At 44.7% G+C, this 25,561-nt stretch overlaps 1 protein-coding gene across 1 annotated transcript in view; it reads left to right on the top strand.

Moving 5' to 3' along the window:
• Positions 1-15,094: 15,094 nt before the first annotated feature.
• LOC137540934 (NXPE family member 4-like) overlaps positions 15,095-25,561 on the top strand; it is a 42,762-nt gene continuing 32,295 nt past the window's right edge. Inside the window, exons 1-2 of the mRNA XM_068262111.1 lie at positions 15,095-15,731; positions 25,455-25,516. Of these exons, the coding sequence (XP_068118212.1) occupies positions 15,148-15,731; positions 25,455-25,516 (646 nt within the window). The 5' untranslated portion in view covers positions 15,095-15,147. The remainder of the gene's footprint in view (positions 15,732-25,454; positions 25,517-25,561) is intronic.

The raw sequence follows: 25,561 nt of genomic DNA, 5'->3' as shown, positions 1-25,561 counted from the left end.
CTTACCACAGCCTTACCACGAATAACACCCATTTTTTTTTTACATTAAAATCTTTATTTTTTAGTTAAATAGGTATTAGTAACATTAAAGGGACTCCGAGCTCTACTTAAAAAGTAAAATAGTACTCACCCGGGGCTTTCTTTAGTCCAGCGCTGGTCGGGAGGTCCCATGATGGTGTCCTGGCTCCTCTCCTAGGCCCCGCTCCGGAATGGCTGGACAGCGGTAGCCCGGCGACACTCGGCCGAGTGTCGGGCTCCTTCTTCCTGGTATGACGCGGCTGATGTCACCACGCCGGCCGCCTCGCGTCATCACGGCGGCCGGCGTGAAAGTACTGCGCATGCATGCTGAATTGATTTTTTTTTTCCAACTAAACTATGTAACTATGCAATTGTAAGATTCACATGCACCATTCATTTCTGCATATTTTTAAAGAACAGCTGTAACCTACAAAAAAAAAAAAGTTACATACTCACCTAAGAGGAGGGAAGGCTTTGAATCCCTCTCCTGTTTCTCTCATTGTCTCCTCATTCCACTGCCAGGCCCCCCTCTCAAGTCTCCCGCGGTCTGCTACATTATTGGGTCTCCTCGGAAGTACTTGTGTCTTCTAAGTACTTGCAAATACGGGTGATTCTGTTCTGTGTATACGCGAGTCCACCCTTGCACATCCACAATATGGAGCTGCTCATCTTTAGAGTACTCTCTCAATGGCTTTCCAAGGAGACCCGAATCCCTCAACATTAAAGGGGAACTTCAGCCTAAACAAACATACTCTGATTAAATTACATTAGTTATGTTAATTAGAATAGATAGGTAATATAATCTCTTACCCACCCTGTTTTAAAAGAAAAGGCAAATGTTTGTGATTCTTGGGGGCTGCCATCTTTTTCATGGGGGCAGCCATCTTTTTGGTTGAAAGGAGGTGACAGGGAGCATGAGACACAGTTCCAACTGTCCTGTGTCCTGATTACCCCTCCCAGCTGCACACGCTAGGCTTCAAATGTCAAATTCAAAATGTAAGAAAAAAATATTTGCACCAAAACAGCAGAACGAGAGCAACGACATCAGAAATCCCATCATGCTTTGCACAGCATCAGGGGAAAAATGCCCGGGCAGTTTTCTTCTGTGCAGCTAAAAATGAGGCTTGTATAAGAGAAACAAAGTTCTGATGCTGTGAAACTGTTAAAGAAACACCAAGCCTTTCCAGTGCTGCTGAGTCGATTTTTAGTCTGGAGGTTCACTTTAAAGTCAAAGACTAGAATGGTAGGCATGGTGGTGGAACGAGGGGACACAGAGAAGAACGGGAAGGCTCTAAGGGATCCAGAGCCTTCCCCACTCTTAGGTGAATGTCTAACGCTTTTAAAAGTTACAGTTGTTCTTTAATGCAAGATTCTAAAAGGGGAAGTAAATGGCACTGAGTGATACATCCATCAATGGCTCTGACAATTAAATGGAAAACAACTCATTTCTCTCTTTGCTGTAGCCACTGTACACTATCTCCCTGCAGCTTCCATCCCTGCACTTCACATGACATGCAGAGCAGTGAGATAGTGAGATAGAGTATAGTGGCTACAGTGAAGAGAGGAGTGAGGATGAGTTGCTCCATTGGCCATTGCACGTATGTTGCTGCTCTGATCTAATTGCCACACAATTTGGCCCCCTTAAACTCCCCATCCCCAACGGTTGGGTTAGTGGGGGCTATTGTGGTGCCCCTGGAGAGAAAGACATTTTTCATGAGATATTCCCAAAATTGGAATTTTGTATGAATTTTATCTCGCAAAGAATATGAATAAATGGATATCTAGCAAGATTATTAAAAAACAACTACACCTGTCATGCAAAGATTTTTTTCTTTTTTTATCTAACAGATCTGAAGTTTTATAACGTTCATGGAATTGGTTGGCACAAGACCTATATGGCATATGACTTTAAAAACAATATTTACATTCAGTGGAAGAAACATGGACACCCATTTGTAACTCAGAGCTTCTTCACCGTGAAAGATCACACCTACACCACCAGTGAAATTGACCGACTTGCTGGTGGTTCCAACACTATTATTGTAAATTCCCTAGGACAACATTTCCGATGCTTTCCTCTTCCCCTGTTCATCAAGAGACTCCTCAATGTTCGAAGGGCCATAGAAAGTCTCTTTTTACGAAGCCCGGATACTAAAGTTATTATAAAATCTGAGAACACCAGGGAAATCAATACTGATGTTGAACGATTCAGTGACTTTCATGGGTACATCCAGTATCTAATAGTTCAAAACATCTTCAGTGGTCTCAATGTTGGGGTAATAGATGCCTGGGACATGACCACAGCATTCGGTTCTTACAATGTTCATCCCCCAGTGGAGGTTGTTAGGAATCAAATCAACTTGTTTTTATCATATATATGTTAAATGATCCTTCTATATTATTTTTACTTTTTTATGTTTATATATTAAACCAATCTCAGAACTGTGATACATTTTTTTCAAAACATACATATTTACACAACATATTCGTTCTTCTTTTATGCTAAATTATTGAAGTAGCAAGTAGCAATGTAGCTTTAAATACAGTATATAATGTAAAATGAACATTGTCAGCATTTTGCTGAATGTGTTTTTTAATTTTTCATCTTATCTTAAAATACCTTTTTAACTCTTTGAAACTAAAAACATAGGTGAAATAGTACTGTCAAAATTATTTTGAGTATTTTCTTGGTTGCTGGTGGTTTAACTTTTTAACGACCTCCTCAAACCAATTGGCGTGAATGCAGCGGCAGCCCCAGAACTGCCTAACACCAATTGGCGTGCAGTCCTGGGGGCGTGTTTTGCAGGAGATCACGCGAGCCGATGCATGCGTAGCTCCGCTTCATCATCAGTCTCCCAGCGGCGATCGGCACTAGGAGACTGTTAGACAGCAAAACCGCCGTCTATTTACAGTGTACAGAGCTGCAATCTACGGCAGCGCTGTACTGGGGACAGTCTTGTGACACGGCTGTCCCCTCTGGACCCACAGGAGTGATCTGCTGTCATAGGCCGATTTCTATAACAGCTGATCACGGTGATTGGCTGATGGGGGGAGGGCAGGCTTTTTATAAAAAAAAAATTGTAAAATGTATATAAAAAATAAAGCTAAATAAAAAAATAAATAAATATCCCTGCAGGGATCAGACCCCACCAACAGAAAGTGTTAGTGGGCAGAACAGGGGGGGGAGGGGGGTCACTTGTGTGCTGAGTTGTACGGCCCTGCAGTGAGGCCTTAAAGCTGCAGTGGCCTAAATTACAAAAAATAGCCTAGCCACTAGGGGGGTGTAAGCCTACGGTCCTGAACTGGTTAAAAGGAATTTTATTGACAAGGGCCCGATCTGGCTCAGGCAGGCCAGTCAGGCTCTTCTGCACATGAATTTGCAGAAGAGCCTACTGGCACGACTGAGCCAGATAACCAGGACCGATACAAGGCAAACAGAGGTACTTGGGAGGACGGCAAGGGATGCAACGGTGCACATGGGGCTGGAGGTAGCCCGGGGTAAGTATACAATCTTTTAGGGTACTCTTCTCAGGTACTTTTTAAGTGACAGCTACATAAGAGAAACATTATTCACAGTGCAGTCTACTGTGGACAAAAAATACAACTGAAAAGTATATGCAAATACGTATGTTAACCACGTAAAGTTATGCGGATGCATTACAACGTCCTGTAGGCCCCTCTTAATGGAGGCAAGATGTTTTAATGCGTCACTTGCTGCAGCTGCTGCTGTGCACCTGCGTGTGCGATCCTGCTGCTTGCATCCACTGTGACTGACACATCTGTGATCGGTGAAAAGGGTTGGAACATGTGTTCCCTGAGCCAATCAGGGTGTCGTAAGGGAAGGATCATGGCTTCAAGGAGAAGCCAGTTATCATTCCTGCAACAAACACTGCATGTGTGCTCTGAACTCGAATTTTACACCCTCACCCTAGGAGCAATTTAGCCTAGAAACTGCCCTGATTGGGTCAGCCAGTGAATCATGCAGATCAATCCTTTATGTTCCTAAAAATTCAGCATACATTCAAAGACACAGGATTCTAAGACATGTCATCCTTCAAAGTCATAGAGATCTAAGTATTCAGCTTCATATGAACAAGAAGGTATTCCCAAAAATTATCATGTCCGGACAATTAATAAATATGTAAATGACAGATCTGCCTGAGGCTGTAATAAAAGCAATAGGTGCACCTAAAATAGGTAGCCAGGTATAGGTGCCCCAGTATAGGTTAGGCAGATATAGGTGCCCCCAATATAGGTTAGCAAAGTATAGGCGCCCCAGTATAGGTTAGACAGGTATAGGTGCCAGTATAGGTTAGCCAGGTATAGGTGCCTCCATCCTCACAGTGCTTTGTGAGGCTGGGGCATTACAGTGAAGTCAGGGGGAGCAGCAGGCACAATGGGACTCAACCGCGGGGAGGGAGACCCAACTCTTCCCTCTCTCTCCTCACTATAAGTTAGCCAGGTACAGGTGCCCCAGGATAGGTTAGCCAGGTATAGGTGCCCCAGTATAGGTTAGCCAGATACAGGTGCCCCAGTATAGGTTAGCCAGCTATAGGTGCCCCAGTGTAGGTTATCTAGTTATAGGTGCCCCAGTGTAGGTTATCTAGCTATAGGTGCCCCAGTGTAGATTAGCCCAACAGTATGTGAATCTCGCATTGAGGACAGAAGGAGGTGAGTTTTTACTAAGACCACTTGCCGCTGCCATACATTTCTGCAATGGAGGGGGGGGGGGCATGGAGGAGGGACCCAAGGAGAGCAAGGGAGGAGTCGAGGCCCCTCTCCCTATGACTGAGACCCAGTTTGCTCACTGCTCCCCCCTCCATCACCCCCCCTTGCCTGCCCCTAGAAATGGGGCTGGACCCAGTGTAATCTCAGAACAAAGATTTTTCATATAACAGTTTTGGTAATTAAAAGCTAAACGAGCATAAGTAGAAGTAAAAATGTTAGTATGATCTTTTAATCGATTTTAGCCCTTAAAGAGGAACTGTAGTGAAAATAACGTAATTAATAAAATTACTTATGTTTTACAGTTTTCATTTAGTTGTTATTTAGTTGGTGTTTGCCCATTGTAATATATGTCCATATCACCCAAGGAAGAGGGGACTCCGTCAATCCTCCGTAGGGGAAAACACCTGGCTACACAATCCATCATGTCTGTTGGTCTCAGCAAAGTCCCGGAGTCCAGGCGTGTTCCCCAACCCAATTATACTCCCTAAACCATAACACACACAAGCGCATATACAGTCGCTGTTGTAGGCGCGTGATCACAGTACAAATCTATGATATTTGCTTCTGCGCAATACAACACAACCGAGCGTGGACACCTCGTGCCCAGGTAATGTCTCGGAAAATCTGAACTTGGTAATCACCATTTGGTAATCGTTTTTCCGTGGAAATCTGATTTACCTTAACTTGGTAATTTTAGCCCAGTCACAGAATGTGGAAGCATTGGACCAATCAGAGAATGCACAATTTTTCTGTTGAAATCGCATTGCTGCAGTAAATTTACCACGAAAATCAGAAAACAAGAAACATTTTAGACCAATCAGAAGGTGTGAAAAATACTCGGTAGTATTTGAGTCTTGTGATTGGTCTATAATTACTGCACCAATGCAATTTTTGCAGGAAGATTCTGCTTTCGCAGATTGGTCCAATGCTTCCAAGTCAGAAGTATTTGGCTGATTAAAGTAACTATTCACAAGTGTCGGAAATTGGAATCGGAAATCGGATTACCGTTGGTACTCCGAGGTATCGGTAATTGGCATTTTTGAAAATCGGAATTTCTGCAGAATCGGAAATCAGCACCACTAGTGGCTATTACAGCACCAAATCTGCAGGATGGACTATGGTATCAAAGGGAGGAAGAGTAAGTATCTGGAGCCCCCCTCCCGCAACTCTGTGCAGCCTTGGGGGTTGCAGAGCTGCTTCCCCTATAGTAACGCCCCAGCACCCATAATAAGTACTACTACTTTGTACGCCAACATTTTTACTGTAAACACCCCACAAAATTCCTCTATGCAAATATGCATCAATAATCCCTTATGGCCTTAAGGTAGCCATACACTGGTCGATTTGCCATTAGATCGACCAACTGACAGATCCCTATCTGATCGAATCTGATTAGAGAGGGATCATATGGCTGCCTTTACTGCAACCAGATTGTGAATCGATTTCAGCCTGAAACCGTTCACAATCTGTTGAGCTGCTCCTGCCGCCTGTCGCCCCCCCCCCCCCCCCCAGTATACATTACCCGAAGCTGGCTCCGGGTCCTCTTCTCTGTGCTGCACCGCATCCCAGCATCCCGCACCGCATCCCAGCGTACACTGTGTCACTCCGTGACCAGGAAGTTCAAATAGAGCGCCCTCTATTTGAACTTCCTGGTCACTGGAGTGACACAGGAAGTTAATAGTTAATGTACGCTGGGATGGAGCAGGAACAGATCGATGCAGCGCGGAGAAGATGCCCGGGAGCCGGTGTCAGGTAATGTATACCTGTATCGGATTGGCCGCCGCTAGCGACGCGCTCCCTACCCGCGGGCGATCGACGGTAATTTCCCACACGGCGCGATCGACGGACCGATCCGATTTTTTGAGGAAATCGGATCGGCGGGTGCGTTTAGTGCGAACGATTGGCAGCAGATTCGATCCCAGTGATCGAATCTGCTGTCGAACGGCGGCAAATCGGGCCAGTGTATGGCCAGCTTTACATTTCAAATGGAGAAACAGTAGAGTAATACTCACCAACATTATTCCCCCGTTAGGAACTGAAGGATGGTATACAAACTCCTTACATCCTAAAAGTGTGTGCAAAATATTTAGGGCTGCCTCGGATCACTGCAAGATTGTGCATCTCAAAAACATTAAAAACCTAGATCTTTCAACTAAGAGTTATGTTTACAAATTGTCACTAGACCCCAGTGGGTGAGACAGTCCTGACTAAGAACATATATGATGAAACAGGTTTACTCACTGTTCGACATTAAGCAACAGTTTCCACAGGCAAAGTAATATCCATGAATTGTAAAAAAAAAAAGAAGGTCCTGATACCTAAAGACTTATGGGCAATTAGAGCTGTTTCTAAGTTTGGCAGAAAACAACTGAAGTGGTAAATTTGGGCATGATCGCGGCCCAGGAATTTTGGGTGCATTGGCGCTCATGTTAACTTGTTCCATTACAAGCTAAAGCAGGTGATTTATGGGTGCCTAAGGCACCCAATCAAAAGAGCAGTAGTGAAGGTATACTACTATGTAGTAGAACACTACAGAACGGAGGCAAGCAGTTGTTTTTGAGTGGCTGTACAGCCACAGAACTGGGTGCAGTAGCACACCAGAGTTTGGCAATATTGTAACCAAACTCCAGGCTTTTTAATTATTGGCTGGCTTAGGCGGTTAATTACCAGGTTTAGGGTTAGCAGTAGGTGGAGGATGATTCGTGTTTGGAGTAAATAGTGGTGAGTTAGGGTTAGGAGTAGGTGGTGGGAGGTTAGTAATAGTTATAGATAGGGGAGGGTTAGTAGGCAAATTAGAGTACATAGGGTGAAAGTAGAATAGCGCTGCAGTGGCCACAGGGAAACTGGTCCATAGAATGTTGTTTTTTTATTTGTATTATTATTATTATCATACCATTGTAATAAAAGTAATTATTCTTTTCAGACTATGACATCCACAAAAGTGTACCAGATATGTCTTCTGACTAGTGCAGTCCTGATCATCTTCCTTGTAAGTCTTTTGGGCCATCTCTCAGTAAAGGTATGTACAGATGTTTAAAATTATTCAAATTGAACTTTGAAGAGGGGTCAGGAATCAGGATGTGGTCAATAAAATACCCTGCTTGTTATATCAGTTTCTGTAATTCATCTTTTTCCTATTACCTATCTTCTACTTTCCTTTAGCCCATTGTCCCCTCACCCATTAACCCCCATTTTTCCTTCCCTATTGTTTCCTCTCCACTACCCTCTAAATTGGAAGCTCAAAGGGACCTCCTCCTAGTGTTTCTCATACTTCTGTAATTTAACATGAATATGTGCCAACTTTAGAGATATCCTAAACTACACATTAACTATGTATGCATTTGTATTTCTACTATTGAATGTCATGACTGTACAGTGTCTTGAATTTCTTATATATACAGTGGGATATGAAAGTGTGATTTTCTGTATAAATTGTTGGTTTTTATGATAAAAAAATGTCAGTTAAATATATCATATAGGAGACACACAGAGTGATATTTGACAAGTGAAAAGAAGTTTATTGGATTCACAGAAAGTGTGCAATAATTGTTTAAATAAAATTAGGCAGGTGCATACATTCGTCATTTTATTGATTCCAAAACCATTAGAACTAATTATTGGAACTCAAATTGGCTTGGTAAGCTTAGTGATCCCTGACTTACATACATAGGTGAATCCAATTATGAGAATGAGTATTTAAGGGTGTCAATTGTAAGTTTACCTCTTCTTTTAATTTTCTCTGAAGAGTAGCAACATGGGGGTTTTAAAACAACTCTCAAATGACCTGAAGACAAAGATTGTTTACCATCATGGTTTAGGGGAAGGCTACAGAAAGCTGTCTCAGAGATTTCAGCTGTCTGTTTCCACAGTTAGGAACATATTGAGGAAATGGAAGACCACAAGCTCAGTTCAAGTTAAGGCTCGAAGTGGCAGACCAAGAAAAATTTCGGATAGACTGAAGCGATGTATCGTGAAAACAGTCAGAGTCAACCCACAGACCAGCACCAAAGGCCTACAACATCATCTTGCTGCAGATGGAGTCACTGTGCATTGTTCAACCATGCGACATACTCTACACAAGGAGATGTTGTATGCAAGAGTGATGCAGAGGAAGCCTTTTCTCCACCCACAGCACAAACAAAGCTGCTTGAGGTATGCTAAAGCGCACTTGGAAAAGCCAGCTTCATTTTGGAGTAAGTTGCTGTGGACTGATGAAACTAAAATTGAGTTATTTAGCCATAACAACGGGTGTTATGCATGGAGGAAAAACAACACAGCATTCCCAGAAAAACACCTGCTACCTACAGTAAAATATGGTTGTGGTTCAAGCATGCTGTGGGGCTGGGTGGCCAGTGCAGGTACTGGGAATCTTGTCAAAGTTAAGGGACGCATGGATCCCACTTGGTATCAGCAGATTCTGGAGACCAATGTCCAGGCATCAGTGACAAAGCTGAAGTAGCACCGGGGCTGGATCTTTCAACAAGACAACGACTCTAAACACTGCTCAAAATCCACTAAGGCATTCATGCAGAGGAACAAGTACAACATTCTGGAATGGCCATCTTAGTCCTCAGACCTGAATATAATTGAAAATCTGCGGTGTGCATTAAAGACATCTGTCCATGCTCAGAAGCCATCAAACCTGAATGAACAAGAGATGTTTTGGAAAGAGGATTGGTCCAAAATACCTTCAACCAGAATCCAGACTCTCATTTGAACCTACAGGAAGCATTTAGAGGCTGTAATTTCTGCAAAAGGAGGATCTACTAAATATGGATTTTTTTTTTTTGTGGTGCTCAAATTTATGCACCTGCCTAATTTTGTTTAAACAATTATTGAGCACTTTCTGTAAATCCAAAAAACTTCATTTCCCTTCTGAAATATCACTGTGTGTGTCTTCTATATGATATATTTAACTGACATTTCTTTATCTTAATAACCAAAGATTTATACAGGAAAATCATGATGATTAAAAAGGTTGCCCAAACTTTCGCATCCCACTGTAGCTCTCAAGTTTATAACCCCACATGAAGCACATAAACCATAGTGAGAGTGAGGAGTGTAACTGTAAATCATGACCCCCCCCCCCACAAAACTTTGATGGTGGCCGCCAATGTTCATACCCTTTATGCTATTTGTTGTGGTGCCCCATATTTTGTTAGGACCCAACTGCCAAAGGTCATAATGACGTGGCGGCAGCCCCAGGACCGCTTCATGCAGATTGGTGTGCAGTCCTGGGGGCATTTTTAGCAGGAGATCGCACGTGACAATACGCGCATCTACGCTTGGATGACAGAGCTGCGAACAGCGGTACTATCTAAGGGAGCATTGTACTGGGGACAGCCGTGTGACACGGCTGTTCCCTGGGAGGCCCAGGGGTAATCCGCTGTCATAGGCTGATGCCTATGACAGCTGATCACAGTGATTGGCTGGTGGGAGGAGGGAGGGTGGGGATAGTATATATATATATATATATATATATATATATATATATATATATATATATACAGGATCTTCTCAGAAAATTAGCATATTGTGATAAAGTTCATTATTTTCTGTAATGTACTGATAAACATTAGACTTTCGTATATTTTAGATTCAAATACACACAACTGAAGTAGTTCAAGCCTTTTATTGTTTTAATATTGATGATTTTGGCATACAGCTCATGAAAACCCAAATTTCCTATCTCAAAAAATTAGCATATTTCATCCGACCAATAAAAGAAAAGTGTTTTTAAAACAAAAAAAGTCAACCTTCAAATAAATATGTTCAGTTATGCACTCAATACTTGGTCGGGAATCCTTTTGCAAAAATGACTGCTTCAATGCGGCATGGCATGCAGGCAATCAGCCTCTGGCACTGCTCAGGTGTTATGGAGGCCCAGGATGCTTCGATAGCGGCCTTAAGTTCATCCAGAGTGTTGGGTCTTGCGTCTCTCAACTTTCTCTTCACAATATCCCACAGATTCTCTATGGGGTTCAGGTCAGGAGAGTTGGCAGGCCAATTGAGCACAGTAATACCATGGTCAGTAAACCATTTACCAGTGGTTTTGGCACTGTGAGCAGGTGCCAGGTTGTGCTGAAAAATGAAATCTTCATCTCCATAAAGCTTTTCAGCAGATGGAAGCATGAACCCACTTTTGAACCAGAAACAGCGGCAGAAGCGCCTGACCTGGGCTACAGAGAAGCAGCACTGGACTGTTGATCAGTGGTCCAAAGCACTTTTTTCAGATGAAAGCAACTTTTACATGTCATTCGGAAATCAAGGCGCCAGAGTCTGGAGGAAGACTGGGGAGAGGGAAATGCCAAAATGCCTGAAGTCCAGTGTCAAGTACCCACAGTCAGTGATGGTCTGGGGTGCCATGTCAGCTGCTGGTGTTGGTCCACTGTGTTTTATCAAGGGCAGGGTCAATGCAGCTAGCTATCAGGAGATTTTGGAGCACTTCATGCTTCTATCTGCTGAAAAGCTTTATGGAGATGAAGATTTCATTGTTCAGCCCGACCTGGCACCTGCTCACAGTGCCAAAACCACTGGTAAATGGTTTACTGACCATGGTATTACTGTGCTCAATTGGCCTGCCAACTCTCCTGACCTGAACCCCATAGAGAATCTGTGGGATATTGTGAAGAGAAAGTTGAGAGACGCAAGACCCAACACTCTGGATGAACTTAAGGCCGCTATCGAAGCATCCTGGGCCTCCATAACACCTGAGCAGTGCCACAGGCTGATTGCCTCCATGCCACGCCGAATTGAAGCAGTAATTTCTGCAAAAGGATTCCCGACCAAGTATTGAGTGCATAACTGAACATAATTATTTGAAGGTTGACTTTTTTTGTTTTAAAAACACTTTTCTTTTATTGGTCGGATGAAATATGCTAATTTTTTGAGATAGAAAATTTGGGTTTTCATGAGCTGTATGCCAAAATCATCAATATTAAAACAATAAAAGGCTTGAACTACTTCAGTTGTGTGTATTTGAATCTAAGATATATAAAAGTCTAATGTTTATCAGTACACTACAGAAAATAATGAACTTTATCATAATATGCTAATTTTTTGAGAAGATCCTGTATATATATATATATATATAAATACACAAACATCCCAGCAGGGATGAGAGCAGGGGTCTAGTCCTGGGAAAAGAAGTGAGTGGACTCACCTAGAAAACCGCGGCGTGCCAAAAAATGGGCGTGGTCAAGCATACTGTGGGCGTGGTCATGGGTGGGACCAAATATACATGACCTTAGCAGTGATGTAAAAGGAAAAGGTCTGCCGGGGAAGTTTGAGCTCTGCCGTAGTGTATCCCCCCAAAATAGATGTAATCTGACAGCATTTCACCAAAAAGACACATAATCTGGTAGAAGTTCCTCCAAAATACAGATAATATGGCAGTGGTTCCCCCAAAATAGATAATGTGACAGCAGCAGTTCCCCCAACATACACAATTTGGAAGCAGTTCCGCAAAATATGCGAAACCTGGCAGCGGAACACCCAAAATACATAAAATCTGGCAGCAGTGGTCCCCCAAACATACAAAATCTGGCAGCATTTCCCCAAAATACGCATAATCTGGCAGCAGCCGTTCCCGTAACATACACATAATCTGGCAGCTGTTCCCCTAACATACACATAATCTGGCAGCCAGTTCCCCAAAATACATAACAGCGGTTCCACAAAAATGCAGATAATCTGACAGCAGTTCCCCCAAAATAGGTACCCCCAGCATAGGTAGCCAGGTCTATAGGTGTCCCCAGTATAAGTAGCCATGAGTATAGTAGTCCCCAGTATATGTAGCCAGAGGTATATGTGCCTAGTATATGTAGCCAGGGGTATATGCCCCCAGTATATGTAGCCAGGGGTATACGTGCCCAGTATATGTAGCCAGGTGTATACGTGCCCAGTATATGTAGCCAGGGGGTATATGTGCCCAGTATATGTAGCCAGGGGGTATATGTCCCCAGTATATGTAGCCAGGGGGTATATGTGCCCAGTATATGTAGTCAGGGGGTATATGTCCCCAGTATATGTAGTCAGGGGGTATATGTCCCCAGTATATGTAGCCAGGGGGTATATGTGCCCAGTATATATAGTCAGGGGTATATGTGTCCAGTATATGTAGCCAGGTGGTATATGCGCCCAGTATATGTAGTCAGGGGGTATATGTGCCCAGTATATGTAGCCAGGGGGTATATGTGCCCAGTATATGTAGTCAGGGGGTATATGTCCCCAGTATATGTAGCCAGGGGGTATATGTGCCCAGTATATGTAGCCAGGGGGTATATGTCCCCAGTATATGTAGCCAGGGGGTATATGTCCCCAGTATATGTAGCCAGGTGGTATATGTGCCCAGTATATGTAGTCAGGGGGTATGTGTCCCCAGTATATGTAGTCAGGGGGTATATGTGTCCAGTATATGTAGCCAGTGGGGTATATGTCTCCAGTATATGTAGCCAGGGGGTATATGTGCCCAGTATATGCAGTCAGGGGGTATATGTCCCCAGTATATGTAGTCAGGGGGTATATGTGTCCAGTATATGTAGACAGGGAGTATATGTCCCCAGTATATGTAGCCAGGGGGTATATGTCCCCAGTATATGTAGCCATGGGGTATATGTCCCCAGTATATGTAGCCATGGGGTATATGTGCCCAGTATATGTAGTCAGGGGGTATATGTCCCCAGTAAATGTAGTCAGGGGGTATATGTGCCAGAATAGGTAGCCAGGTGTCTCCCCAGCAGGAGGTGAGCAGTGCAGAGAAGACGGAGAGCTGTGAGCAGCGGTGGAGAAGGGGGCCATCTCCCCCCCTTCTCTCAACTCGGGGCTCTCCTTCCCTCGCTCTCCCCTCCACAAGTAATGTGCGCGGGCAGCCGGCAGTGGGCGGGACTTACCTCTCCTCATCGTCGGAACACCGGATCTGCATGCCGCAAGTCTGGTCTTGTTCAGACCAGAGCAGCGGCATGCAGATCCGGCGCCGGAACAAGGAGAGGTAAGTCCCTCCGGCTGCCCGCGCACATTACTTGTGGAGGGGAGAGCGAGGGAAGGAGAGCCCCGAGGTGAGAGAAGGGGGGGAAATGGCCCCCTTCTCCACCGCTGCTCACAGCTCTCCTTCCACTGCGCTGCTCCCTCCACACAAGCCAGCGTGGACGGCGTCCACCCTAGGGAAATAGTAAGTGGACGCCGTCCACGCCCCACTCGACCCCTGGATGAGAGCCCACCAACAGAGAGCTTTGTTGGTGGGCAGAAAAGGGAGAGGGAATCAATTGTGTGCTGAGTTGTACGGCCCTGCAGCAAGGCCTTAAAGCTGCAGTGCCCTAAGTAGCAAAAAATGGCCTGGTCTTTAGGGGGGTTTAAGCCCATGGCCCTTAAGTGCTTAATTCACTAAATGTTCATCTTCCTCCATAATTGACCACATGACCCAGGCTAGGAACATATGTTAAAATAAATGCAGAAAAGTTTGCAGGGTAACTTATTTTCTCCAATAGCCTTCAGGCTAGCAACCTTAGTAATAAATTATGCTTTTATCTTACTTTTTGAGTTAAATATAAGTTACATATTAAGCACACTATGACATAATATGTATAATAGTATTGGCACATAGTGATTCATTTAAAGTGGCCATACATCTAGCGATGCATGGGCACATCGACTATGAGACAGATCTCTCTCTGATTTCCTGCCCATTGACCACAGACCGATTCCCAATAGATTTCAGCATGGAATCTGTCAAGTCTAGCAAAACCGCCTCCTCCACCTACCTGGCGGCCCACTAAGTGTAAAATGTCCCCTCCCCCTGTCCCCCAGTGCCCGTGCTCTGAAAATTCTCACCTGTCAGTCAGCGCAACTCCTGGCCACCCCTCCGCTATCACCCCCATGTCCACGGTTACTATGAGTGGCGCATGTATGTGGCATCAGATGGGACATTTAACACTTAGGCAGAAAGCAGCTGGGGGTCCATTGCCGGTCATTGCATCACAAGCCATTACCAGCGTGCCTCGAATTAACCATATGCGACTAAGATTTTACTGTCCGATTGATGCTTTTAACCAATGTGAGCACAGAATTAATCAAATAATTGATCAGGTGGACATGTGGCACCAATTTTTATGTGATTCATTTAAATTATTGAATCGGATAGTCATTCAGGCCGCAAAATTGGTAGATGTATTGCCTTTAGACGTGTATATAATTACAGACTACCTGTTTTAGATTTTTTTTTAAGTAAAATGAAAGAAAAAGCATGACTTTTTTAAATTTATAATTGTATCCATTTCAGTTTTCAAGGGTTACAATTCATTACAGCAAACCCACTTTAAGCAGTGAGGAAATGTTGACAGCATTTGCCAGGAATCTATCACAGAATGAAAGTCAAGCTGATTTAATTTTTCAAAAATATTCTTCTATGTATCCTTTAATCCCATTCTCTGACATGGAAAACACAACCAGTGCCAAGAGGAGCAGAGCCACCATTTTAAACCCAAGACTAAAGTACTGTGTTGGAGAGACATTAACTGTCCAAGTGGAGATGTTTGATTATGTAGGCAATCGAAAAACCTATGGAGGAGACTTCATGAAGGCTAGAATATTCTCTTTAGACCATAAAGCTGCGGCCTCTGGGAGGATTGAAGATCTGCACAATGGAACCTATCATGTTTATTTCCCCTTATTTTGGGAAGGAAAGGTCTATGTTTCCTTGGTGCTCCATCATCCAAGTGAGGCTGTATCAGCACTGTGGAGAGCGAGGAACCAGGATTATGGACTCATCTACTTCATGGGAATCTTTGGCAATGGAAGCCATCAAGTCAAGTCTGAATGTGGATTCCATCTGAATACTCACAAGGAGATATGCGATTACACAAATGGTGATAATGAATCATTTTACTGCTATAAACCAGAAGCTTTCCATTGTAAATCATTAATATACCTCCAATCTTTTAATAAACAACTCTCCTTCCTCAGCACACAAGAGAAAAACCTTTTTAGAAGGTAAGTACACATATAATAGAAACAAATTTGATTTCTGTAATCAAAAATATACCCAAAGTCAATAAAATATATTTAATTATTTTGTAAAGTGTTATTCCACTTTTGTTACAAAATGATTCTGCATATACAAGGCTGGATTTGTACTTTTCCCACTACTAGGCCTACTTTGTAGTGGCTCTCTTTCCATGTGCATTAGCCTCCTTTGCTTTATTATTCATTTACATTCATATATCCACTCCACTATCTAATAACGGTACTACACCATCTGGGCTCCCGTTGTCTCTGTGTATTTTCCCATGATGATCCACATCTGGTCTCTCAAGTGGAGCGTTTTACAGAACATGGTCAATAAAAAAAGCCTAGGGTCATAAAAAATCCCATAAAAAGAACAAAAATGTTGCTTAATTTACTGGTTTCCAAATTGCAAAATTAGTGGCAATCTGTGAGGAAACGCGGAAAAGCCGCCGTCTCTCAGGGTGAGGCGGCTGTTTCCGCGTCCAGCATGACGTCACAACGCGGAAAAACCGCTGCATGCCGCATAGGCAGAGCGGGGGAATCCGCATTGGGAACGGCGGAATCCGCATTGGAAGCGGCGGAATCCGCATTAGAGGCGGCTCCCACGCTCGGTTCACTGCATACATTGCAAGGCAGTACTGGTGTGGCTGGGACTGATAGTCCTCCAAGATTCAGACTGATACGCGCGCGCGCACTGAGGCAAAGCTTATATAGCAGCCAGAAGTAGGTCAGCTGACCAAGCTGGTCAGCTGACAATTCTGAGCCCTCTCATTGGTCCAGCACTTAGGGAGGGGCTGGAGAGTGGCTGTGTTTATATACTGCTGGCTGTTCAGTTGCTGGTTGTCTGGCGTTGCGATCATTACGTGGTAGCACGCAGACCTGAGTCAGATCCGAAAGTGTGCCGGGACCAGCTGGAGCTGTAATCCTACACTTAGCTAGATTTGTTGATAGTTTAAAGTACTAGTTTGATTGTGATTATCTGTTATGACCTTCTGCCTGCCTGACCATTCTCCTGAATTCTGATCCTGTACTTTGTCTTTCTGATACTCTGTTGCCGAACCCCGGCTCGTCCTTAGACTCTGCTTCTGCCTTCTGATTTTGTACCTCGATATTTCTGATACCCTGTTGCCGAACCCTGCTTGTACTTCAGACTTTCGCCTCTGCCTCCTGAAACTGTACTTTATCTGTCCGTGTGTTTACGACCTGGCTTGTCCGACCTCGAGAACCGACCTTACTGTTAGAGGCGGTTCCCAGTCCTGATAGTGACACTCCCTCTTGAGTGTCACTCTCATTCCGTCGTTCCTTCTCTCAGCCTGACTCCTCCTTCCGGGAGAGTCCAGAAGGAATTGGGCAGTACTCCTTACTGCTCTGAGGCACAGTCCTCTCATTACTACTGTTTGCACCAAACACTCTGCTTAGGTGTCCAGAGGTTAGCTTGTATATCGGATTATCGGTGATACTGCAGATCATCTATAATCTGGTATATATCTGTATTTTCAGTGATACTGCAGATCACCGATAATCAGATCCTCTCTGTGCTACACCGATCGTTACACAATCATTTCGAAGAGTGGTTATCAGTCCCTGAAACGAACATGAAGGAGTGATGTCCCGATCTGTTGGATTTGGGCTAATCAAAATGCTGCTGTCAACTGGCATACTACAAAAGAGGACAATCAAAATTAAGTATTATAACAATCGGTACAAAATTAATTTTCCAATGTAGGAATAAAGAAAAGTTCTGAAAAAAATGACGTAGAGCAAGCTCTGGTTTGCCAGATTTCAAGGGGGTGGGATAGGAGGGAGATTGAGGGGTGGGGGTGTTATTCATGGAGAAGCAGTAGAAGTTAGAGTGTTGGGGAAGAGATGCAAATAATTCCAAGATGATTCAGAGATATACACTTGTTAATGAAAATGTATTCAGCTTGACCAACCGAATGCAGTTGAGATAGGATTCGACTGAACCATTTTTAAGCTGCAGAAATTTGCAGAAAACGAATTACATAGTTCTGCATCAGCTGAGAGTTATTTGCATTAAAGAGAACCTAAACTGAGAGGAATATAGATTTTTTCTTTTGAACAATACCAGTTGCCTGGCAGTCCTGCTGATGGCTTTAGCTGCAGTAGTGGCTGAATCACACACCTGAAACCAGCATGGAGCTAATCCAGTCTGACTTCAGTCAGAGCATCTGCTATGCATGCTTGTTGAGGGGCTGTGGCTAAAGTATTAGAGGCAGAGGATCAGCAAGACTGCCAGGCAACTGGTATTATTTTAAAAGGAAAAATCCATTTCCTTCTCAGTTTAGGTTCCTTTTAAATTGACCATTCGTGTTTGGTCACGCAGCAGTCTTCCACTCCTAGGCCCATAGGCAGTTATTTTTTATCCTGCGTTATCTCCTAGGTGATAATTTTCATATTCTTTTTAAAATTATTTTTAAACCTTTTACAATTGAAAAATTATCCCAAACTTGACGAAAAAGGTACTACCGAAATTATTTTGTGTATTATCTTTTTTGCTGGTGCTTTAAAAGGCATTTTATAAACTTTAAGGGTTATTTTAGGGCTCTCCAATCTCATACTAGCTCTCCTCTCCTTCGCGAATATATGAGCTAAAGACTTACATTGTGATAACAATACTAAACAACTTGTCTTAGCAAATAAAACACTATCTAAAACCTCAAAGTGTAATACCCACTGGGAAACATCTCGTAAAATCTTATATAGATGGTATATAACCCCTAGACGCATTGCCTCTCTCTAGAGACGTCTCCTTTATGTTGGAAGTGTCAAAAGGAAATTGCTACTTATGTACATATGATATGGAGTTGTCCTATTATTTCATGTCTTCGGTCAAACATTGAGTCTTTAATACGGAGGACCATGATTAACAACTTTAAACTTTAAATGCGCTTTGAGTCCTATGGATGCGCTTTGAGTCCTATGGGAGAAAAGCGCTTTACAAATGTTATTGTACTGTATTGTAAATTATCACCTCAACTCGCTCTACTCCTTATTGGTGTCGAGACTCTCACCCCCCCCCCCCCCCAAATACAAACTCGATATCTGTCACATCATTTTCGCTGCTCATCACCTAATTTTCTGCAACTGGAAATCTCAGGACAATTTTCCAATATCTCAAGCTATTTCGATCACCCACAACAACATCCTTATGGAAAACAAAATTAGAGCTAGGATGGGTCTAACACAGTGTGACTTTTTCTTTCCAGAATCATGGTTGCATGTCTAATTATTTCTCTCTCACTATAAGGTACAGGATCCTTGAAATATGATGCTTATCATGAGAATATTTTGTTATGTTGCTTTATCATTTTATTTTGTTGTTACTTTTAGTTTTTCTTTTTAGGAGTAATCCTGTATACACCTCCATATGTAGTTAATTCTCATTGTGTGTTGTTACTTTTATAGTACACCATATAGCTAAGTGTCTGCTTAGTCATGTCATATACAACGGTTAAATTATCATCCTACCTATGTTGTATATTTATCTCCATGACTGACGGGGGTTCGTTCTAGCCGGCTGCAGCCGTCAGATCAGTGTATTATCAATAGCACTCTCTGACTACCCTAGGGGTCATGTAAATGTTAGAGAGCTAAGCTATATTCCTATAGTTTGCTAATTTTTTTTGTACTTATGACTAGTGTTGGGCGAACATCTAGATGTTCGGGTTCGGGCCGAACAGGCCGAACATGGCCGCGATGTTCGGGTGTTCGACCCGAACTCCGAACATAATGGAAGTCAATGGGGACCCGAACTTTTGTGCTTTGTAAAGCCTCCTTATATGCTACATACCCCAAATTTACAGGGTATGTGCACCTTGGGAGTGGGTACAAGAGGAAAAAAAAATTTAGCAAAAAGAGCTTATAGTTTTTGAGAAAATCGATTTTAAAGTTTCAAAGGGAAAACTGTCTTTTAAATGCGGGAAATGTCTGTTTTCTTTGCACAGGTAACATGCTTTTTGTCGGCATGCAGTCATAAATGTAATACATATAAGAGGTTCCAGGAAAAGGGACCGGTAATGCTAACCCAGCAGCAGCACACGTGATGGAACAGGAGGAGGGTGGCGCAGGAGGAGAAGGCCACGCTTTGAGACACAACAACCCAGGCCTTGCATGAGGACAAGAAGCGTGCGGATAGCATGCTTTGTACCACCATGCAGTCATAAATGTAATAAAGATAAGTGGTTCAATAAACAGGGACCACGCGGCAACGCTAACCCAGCAGCAGCACACGTGATGGAACAGGAGGAGGCGCAGGAGGAGAAGGCCACGCTTTGTGAGACACAACAACCCAGGCCTTGCATGAGGACAAAAAGCGTGCGGATAGCATGCTTTGTACCGCCATGTAGTCATAAATGTAATAAAGATAAGAGGTTCAATAAACAGGGACCACGCGGCAACGCTAACCCAGCAGCAGCAGCAGCAGCAGCACACGTGATGGAACAGGAGGAGGCGCAGGAGGAGAAGGCCACGCTTTGTGAGACACAACAACCCAGGCCTTGCATGAGGACAAAAAGCGTGCGGATATAGCAGCAATGCTTTTTGCCGCCATGCAGTCATAAATGTAATACAGATGAGAGGTTCAATAAACAGGGACCGGAAACGCTAAACCATCCCAGATGTTCATCGGTCATGTTACTTGGTTGGGGTCCAGGAGTGTTGCGTAGTCGTTTCCAATCCAGGATTGATTCATTTTAATTTGAGTCAGACGGTCTGCATTTTCTGTGGAGAGGCGGATACGCCGATCTGTGATGATGCCTCCGGCAGCACTGAAACAGCGTTCCGACATAACGCTGGCTGCCGGGCAAGCCAGCACCTCTATTGCGTACATTGCCAGTTCGTGCCAGGTGTCTAGCTTCATGCCCGGTTTCAGGTCCAGCGGTGCCAGCCACAAATCCGTCTGTTCCTTTATTCCCCTCCAAATTTCCTCCCCTGTGTGCTGCTTATCCCCAAGGCAGATCAGCTTCAGCAACGCTTGCTGACGCATGCCAACAGCTGTGCTGCACTGCTTCCACGATCCTACTGCTGCTGGTGCTGGGTTAGCATTTCCGGATGAGGTACAGCTTTGAGATGCGTTGGAGGAGAAGGAGTCAGAGAGGTAGGTGCTGCTGTTGTTATCCAGCTGTTTGCGGCGTGGGCAACACCCGCGCCGTAGCAGGTGAGGAATCGCTGCCAGGCTCCACAAGGTTCACCCAGTGCGCGGTAAGGGAGATGTATCGACCCTGGCCGAACGCACTCGTCCAGGTGTCAGTGGTGAGGTGAACCTTGCAGGCAACGGCATTCTTCAAGCTTCGGGTTATTTAGCTGACCACGTGCTCATGCAACTCAGGCACTGCAGAGCGCGCAAAGTGGTAGCGGCTGGGAACCACGTAACGTGGGATGGCCACTGACATCATGCCCTTGAAGCTGTTTGTCTCCACCACTCGATATGGCAGCATTTCGCAGGCCAGAAGCTTGGCTATGCTGGCTGGCTGTTACTGCCACGGCCCGGGGGTCATTTGCTGGCAATTTCCTCTTGTGCTCAAACATCTCAGAAACAGACAACTCAACCGTAGCGCTGCACACCGAAGGGCTGTTGGTTGTTGTGTTTGATGAACACTGGGAGACCTCAAGAGCACTAGTCCGGAAAGTGACAGTGTCAGCATCGTCTGATGTTTGTGAATGTTGTGAACCACGCAATGGCTGGGCTACTGCTGCTGCTGAGGCGGGTCTGGTGGTGAGTCTGGTGAACCCAAGGGAGGCAGTGTTGCTGGTGGTACCCTGTCCTGCCGCGTTTGCCCACAGAGTGGGATGTTTGGATAGAATGTGGCGGCTCATGCTGGTGGTGGAGAGGTTGTTAATACTTTTCCCCCTGCTCAGGCGGGTCTTGCACACCTTGCAAATCGCCATGGTAACATCCTCAGTGCAGTCTTCAAAGAAAGCCCAGACTTTAACTGGCTGAGGACTCGGACCTCGTGCGTGATGTGCTGGTGCTGCTTAACCCACTGCTGGACGCTTGAGAGGTCATCCAAGTAATTATCTGGTCCTGTTCTTTTGGATCTGTGAGGGTTGTTGTCCTGGACAACATGGGCAGTATTGAGTGGGTTTTCTTGGGTGCTCCCCTGTGGCCTGTACGTGAACCGTCAGGGGAAACACCTCTTCCCTTGCCCCTCCCTCTTTCACCGGATTTCTTCCTCATTTCACTTATCCTTAAAGTACACGCTGACTGGCAGCAGTACAGTGGCAGTACAGAAATGCTATACAGTGGTGGGTGAGCGGTGTACCACTATTGTCAGCAGTGACACAGAGCACAATGCTATACAGTGGCGGGTGAGCGGTGTACTACTGTTCCCAGCAGACACAGAGTGGAAGTAAACACAATGCTATATAGTGTGGCTGAGCCGTGTACACAGAGTGGCATTAAACACAATGCTATATAGTCTGCTATATAGTCACCCCGAACAGGGTGATGTTCTGCAGAACCCGAACAGTGGCAAACACTGTTCGCCCAACACTACTGGGAGGGAACGCAGATTTTAGTACCTAAACACACGATACAACATGTTTTCCGGGGTCGGACTCTGAGGCACATACAGATGGTCCCGATCATCATCCTCATCATACAACTCTTCTCCTGAGTCTGACCCACCCACCACCTCTGCCACCCCAACATCCCCAGACACAGACCCCTCATCGTCCTCAACATTAACTTGGGATGCTGGCCTGAGCCAGACCTCCTCCTCCACATCAGGCCCCATCATCTCCTCAATGGCAGCCCTCATTAATCGCTCTGGCGACGGACTGATGGACACAACGTTCTCCTCCGGGGAGGGCTGCTGCTGACCACTGGCTGCTGGGGTGGATGTTATAGCTTGCGTGGGGCGTTGGCTGTTGCTGTTGTTGGGAGTGCTGCTCACAGCGGAGGTCTCTGGGGAACTCATGTTGAGCTCATATAGTGGTTGACGGTGAGTGGAGTATTACTGATCCCAGCAATATACACACTGACTGGCAGAGTACGCAATGCTATATAGTGTGGCTGAGCGAGGTACACAGAGTGGCAGTAAACAGAATGCTATATAGTGTGGCTGAGCGAGCGGTGTACCACTATTCCCAGCAGACACAGAACAGTGAACAGAATGCTATATAGTGTGGCTGAGCGAGCGGTGTACCACTATTCCCAGCAGACACAGAACAGTGAACAGAATGCTATATAGTGTGGATGAGCGAGCGGTGTACCACTATTCCCAGCAGACACAGAACAGTAAACAGAATGCTATATAGTGTGGCTGAGCGAGCGGTGTACCACTATTCCCAGCAGACACAGAACAGTGAACAGAATGCTATATAGTGTGGCTGAGCGAGCGGTGTACCACTATTCCCAGCAGACACAGAACAGTGAACAGAATGCTATATAGTGTGGCTGAGCGAGCGGTGTACTACTGTTCCCAGCAGACACAGAACAGTACACAGAATGCTATATAGTGTGGCTGAACGAGCGGTGTACTACTGTTCCCAGCAGACACAGAACAGTACACAGAATGCTATATAGTGTGGCTGAACGAGCGGTGTACCACTATTCCAAGCAGACACAGAACAGTGAACAGAATGCTATATAGTGTGGCTGAGCGAGCGGTGTACCACTATTCCCAGCAGACACAGAGTGGCAGTAAACAGAATGCTATATAGTGTGGCTGAGCGAGGTACACAGAGTGGCAGTAAACAGAATGCTATATAGTGTGGCTGTGCAAGCGGTGTACTACTATTCCCAGCAGACACAGAGTGGCAGTAAACAGAATGCTATATAGTGTGGCTGAGCGAGGTACACAGAGTGGCAGTAAACAGAATGCTGAGCGAGCGGTGTACTACTATTCCCAGCAGCGACACACAATGACTGGGGGGGACCCTGGCTAGCGTGGCTGGAGCGCGAACTACCCTGCCTGCCTACCCAAAGCTAAACCCACAGACAAATGGCGGAGATATGACGTGGTTCGGGTATTTATTTACCCGAACCACGTGACAGTTCGGCCAATCAGAGCGCGTTCGGGTCCGAACCACGTGACCCGTTCGGCCAATCACAGCGCTAGCCGAACGTTCGGGGAACGTTCGGCCATGCGCTCTTAGTTCGGCCATATGGCCGAACGGTTTGGCCGAGCACCGTCAGGTGTTCGGCCGAACTCGAACATCACCCGAACAGGGTGATGTTCTGCAGAACCCGAACAGTGGCGAACACTGTTCGCCCAACACTACTTATGACGCATTTGACTACAGCTATTCTTTGTACTATGTTACGCATCTCAATGTATGATGTCCTGTTAAAGCTTTTTTCATTGAGAAAAAGTCAGCATAAACAATGAAAAAAAGGCATTTTATGACAAAGGCGTAAAAATATCAGCTAGGAGAAAGCACAAGAGAAAAAGTGAACTACATATGGGCCCTGATGTTATCTTGGAGACTGACATTTTGGTCACAGCTAATAAAAAAGCTGGATGGTGAGACTTTTGGAGACCTTCAGTTTGTAGCAGTGATCACCTCAATCTTTTAACCTCCTTGGTGGTAACCCCGAGCTAGGGTCGAGGCGGAAAACCGCAGTTCAGAGCAGTAATCCCGACCTTTGCTCGGGGTACCTGCCGGAGGCTGTATGCAGAGCAATGCGCGCAGCGGGAGCGTTCCTACATACCTCCCGGGGGATCCCGACGTCGGCCGCCACTCTTCTTCCTCTCTTCCGGGGCACTGCTTCCTCCTGGTGAGATCACCGGCTGTCGTCACTTTAGAGTTGCAGCGCCACCCAGAGGATGGGGGCATAACTGCAGTGCTAGAGCCCATGGAGGTGAGTGATTGCTGGGGCAGCATGATTTTTTCTAGGTTTTAGGGTCTGAAATGGTGCAAAAAAATTGTACCGCTTTTAGACCCTAAAATCCTGAAAGAATCATACCGCCAAGCGGGTTAATTATAGCTTAGGTTCAAAAATATATGTTGGTTGCAAAGGGCTCTTGATTGATAGAAGGCAAAATGACATTATTATTATTTACTCATGATGGATTTTGTGATGTGCTTTACAGTGTACATTCCTGTCTGTATTTATCTCTCAGACGTGCTCACAATTTAATGTCCCTATCAGAGTTTTAGGATAATTATTGGGATAAGGTCATTAACATACTGTGGCCCATATGCAATTAGACAAGACAAACAACATTTATATCTTTTCTCCTGGCGGACTCAAAGCGCCAGAGCTGCAGCCACTGGGGCGGGCTCTATAGGCAGTAGTAGTGTTAGGGAGACTTGCCTAAGGTCTCCTACTAAATAGGTGCAGCTTACTGAACAGGCAGAGCCGAGATTCAAACCCTGTTCTCCTGTGTCAGAGCCCTTAACCATTACATCATCCAGCCACAATTCCCTTTTCCTCCTGAGATTTCTCCCAGGTGATGTTTTCAAACTTGTTTAAAACCACCTGCAAGCAAAAAAAAATACTCAAAATAAATTTGATAGTACTTTTTCTCCTACTTTTTGTTACTTTTTCCATTGCAAAGTGCTGAAACTTATTCTAAATCAAAGATGAAACATTATCTCCTAGGAGAAAACTCAGGAGAAAAGGTTAATTGCATATGGCACCGTATGTTTTGGCATGTGGGTGCAAATTACAGAGTATATTACAAAACAGAGAAATATTTGTGATCCATTTCTAATAAGCTTTATTGTTCATATTTTTCTTAGAGAAAATATTGCTGTTGAAATTTCAAAAAACTTTGAGCCTATTGATGTGAGCACCTGTGCTGGTGGTAAGTAATTACCGTACCACTTATGGAGATTTTCCACCAGAG

The sequence above is a fragment of the Hyperolius riggenbachi genome, chromosome 12 (assembly GCF_040937935.1).
Source record: "Hyperolius riggenbachi isolate aHypRig1 chromosome 12, aHypRig1.pri, whole genome shotgun sequence".
Classification (NCBI taxonomy): Eukaryota; Metazoa; Chordata; class Amphibia; order Anura; family Hyperoliidae; genus Hyperolius; species Hyperolius riggenbachi.
The sequence above is the reverse complement of the archived record's forward strand: the minus strand, read 5'-3'. Positions and strand labels throughout refer to the sequence as shown.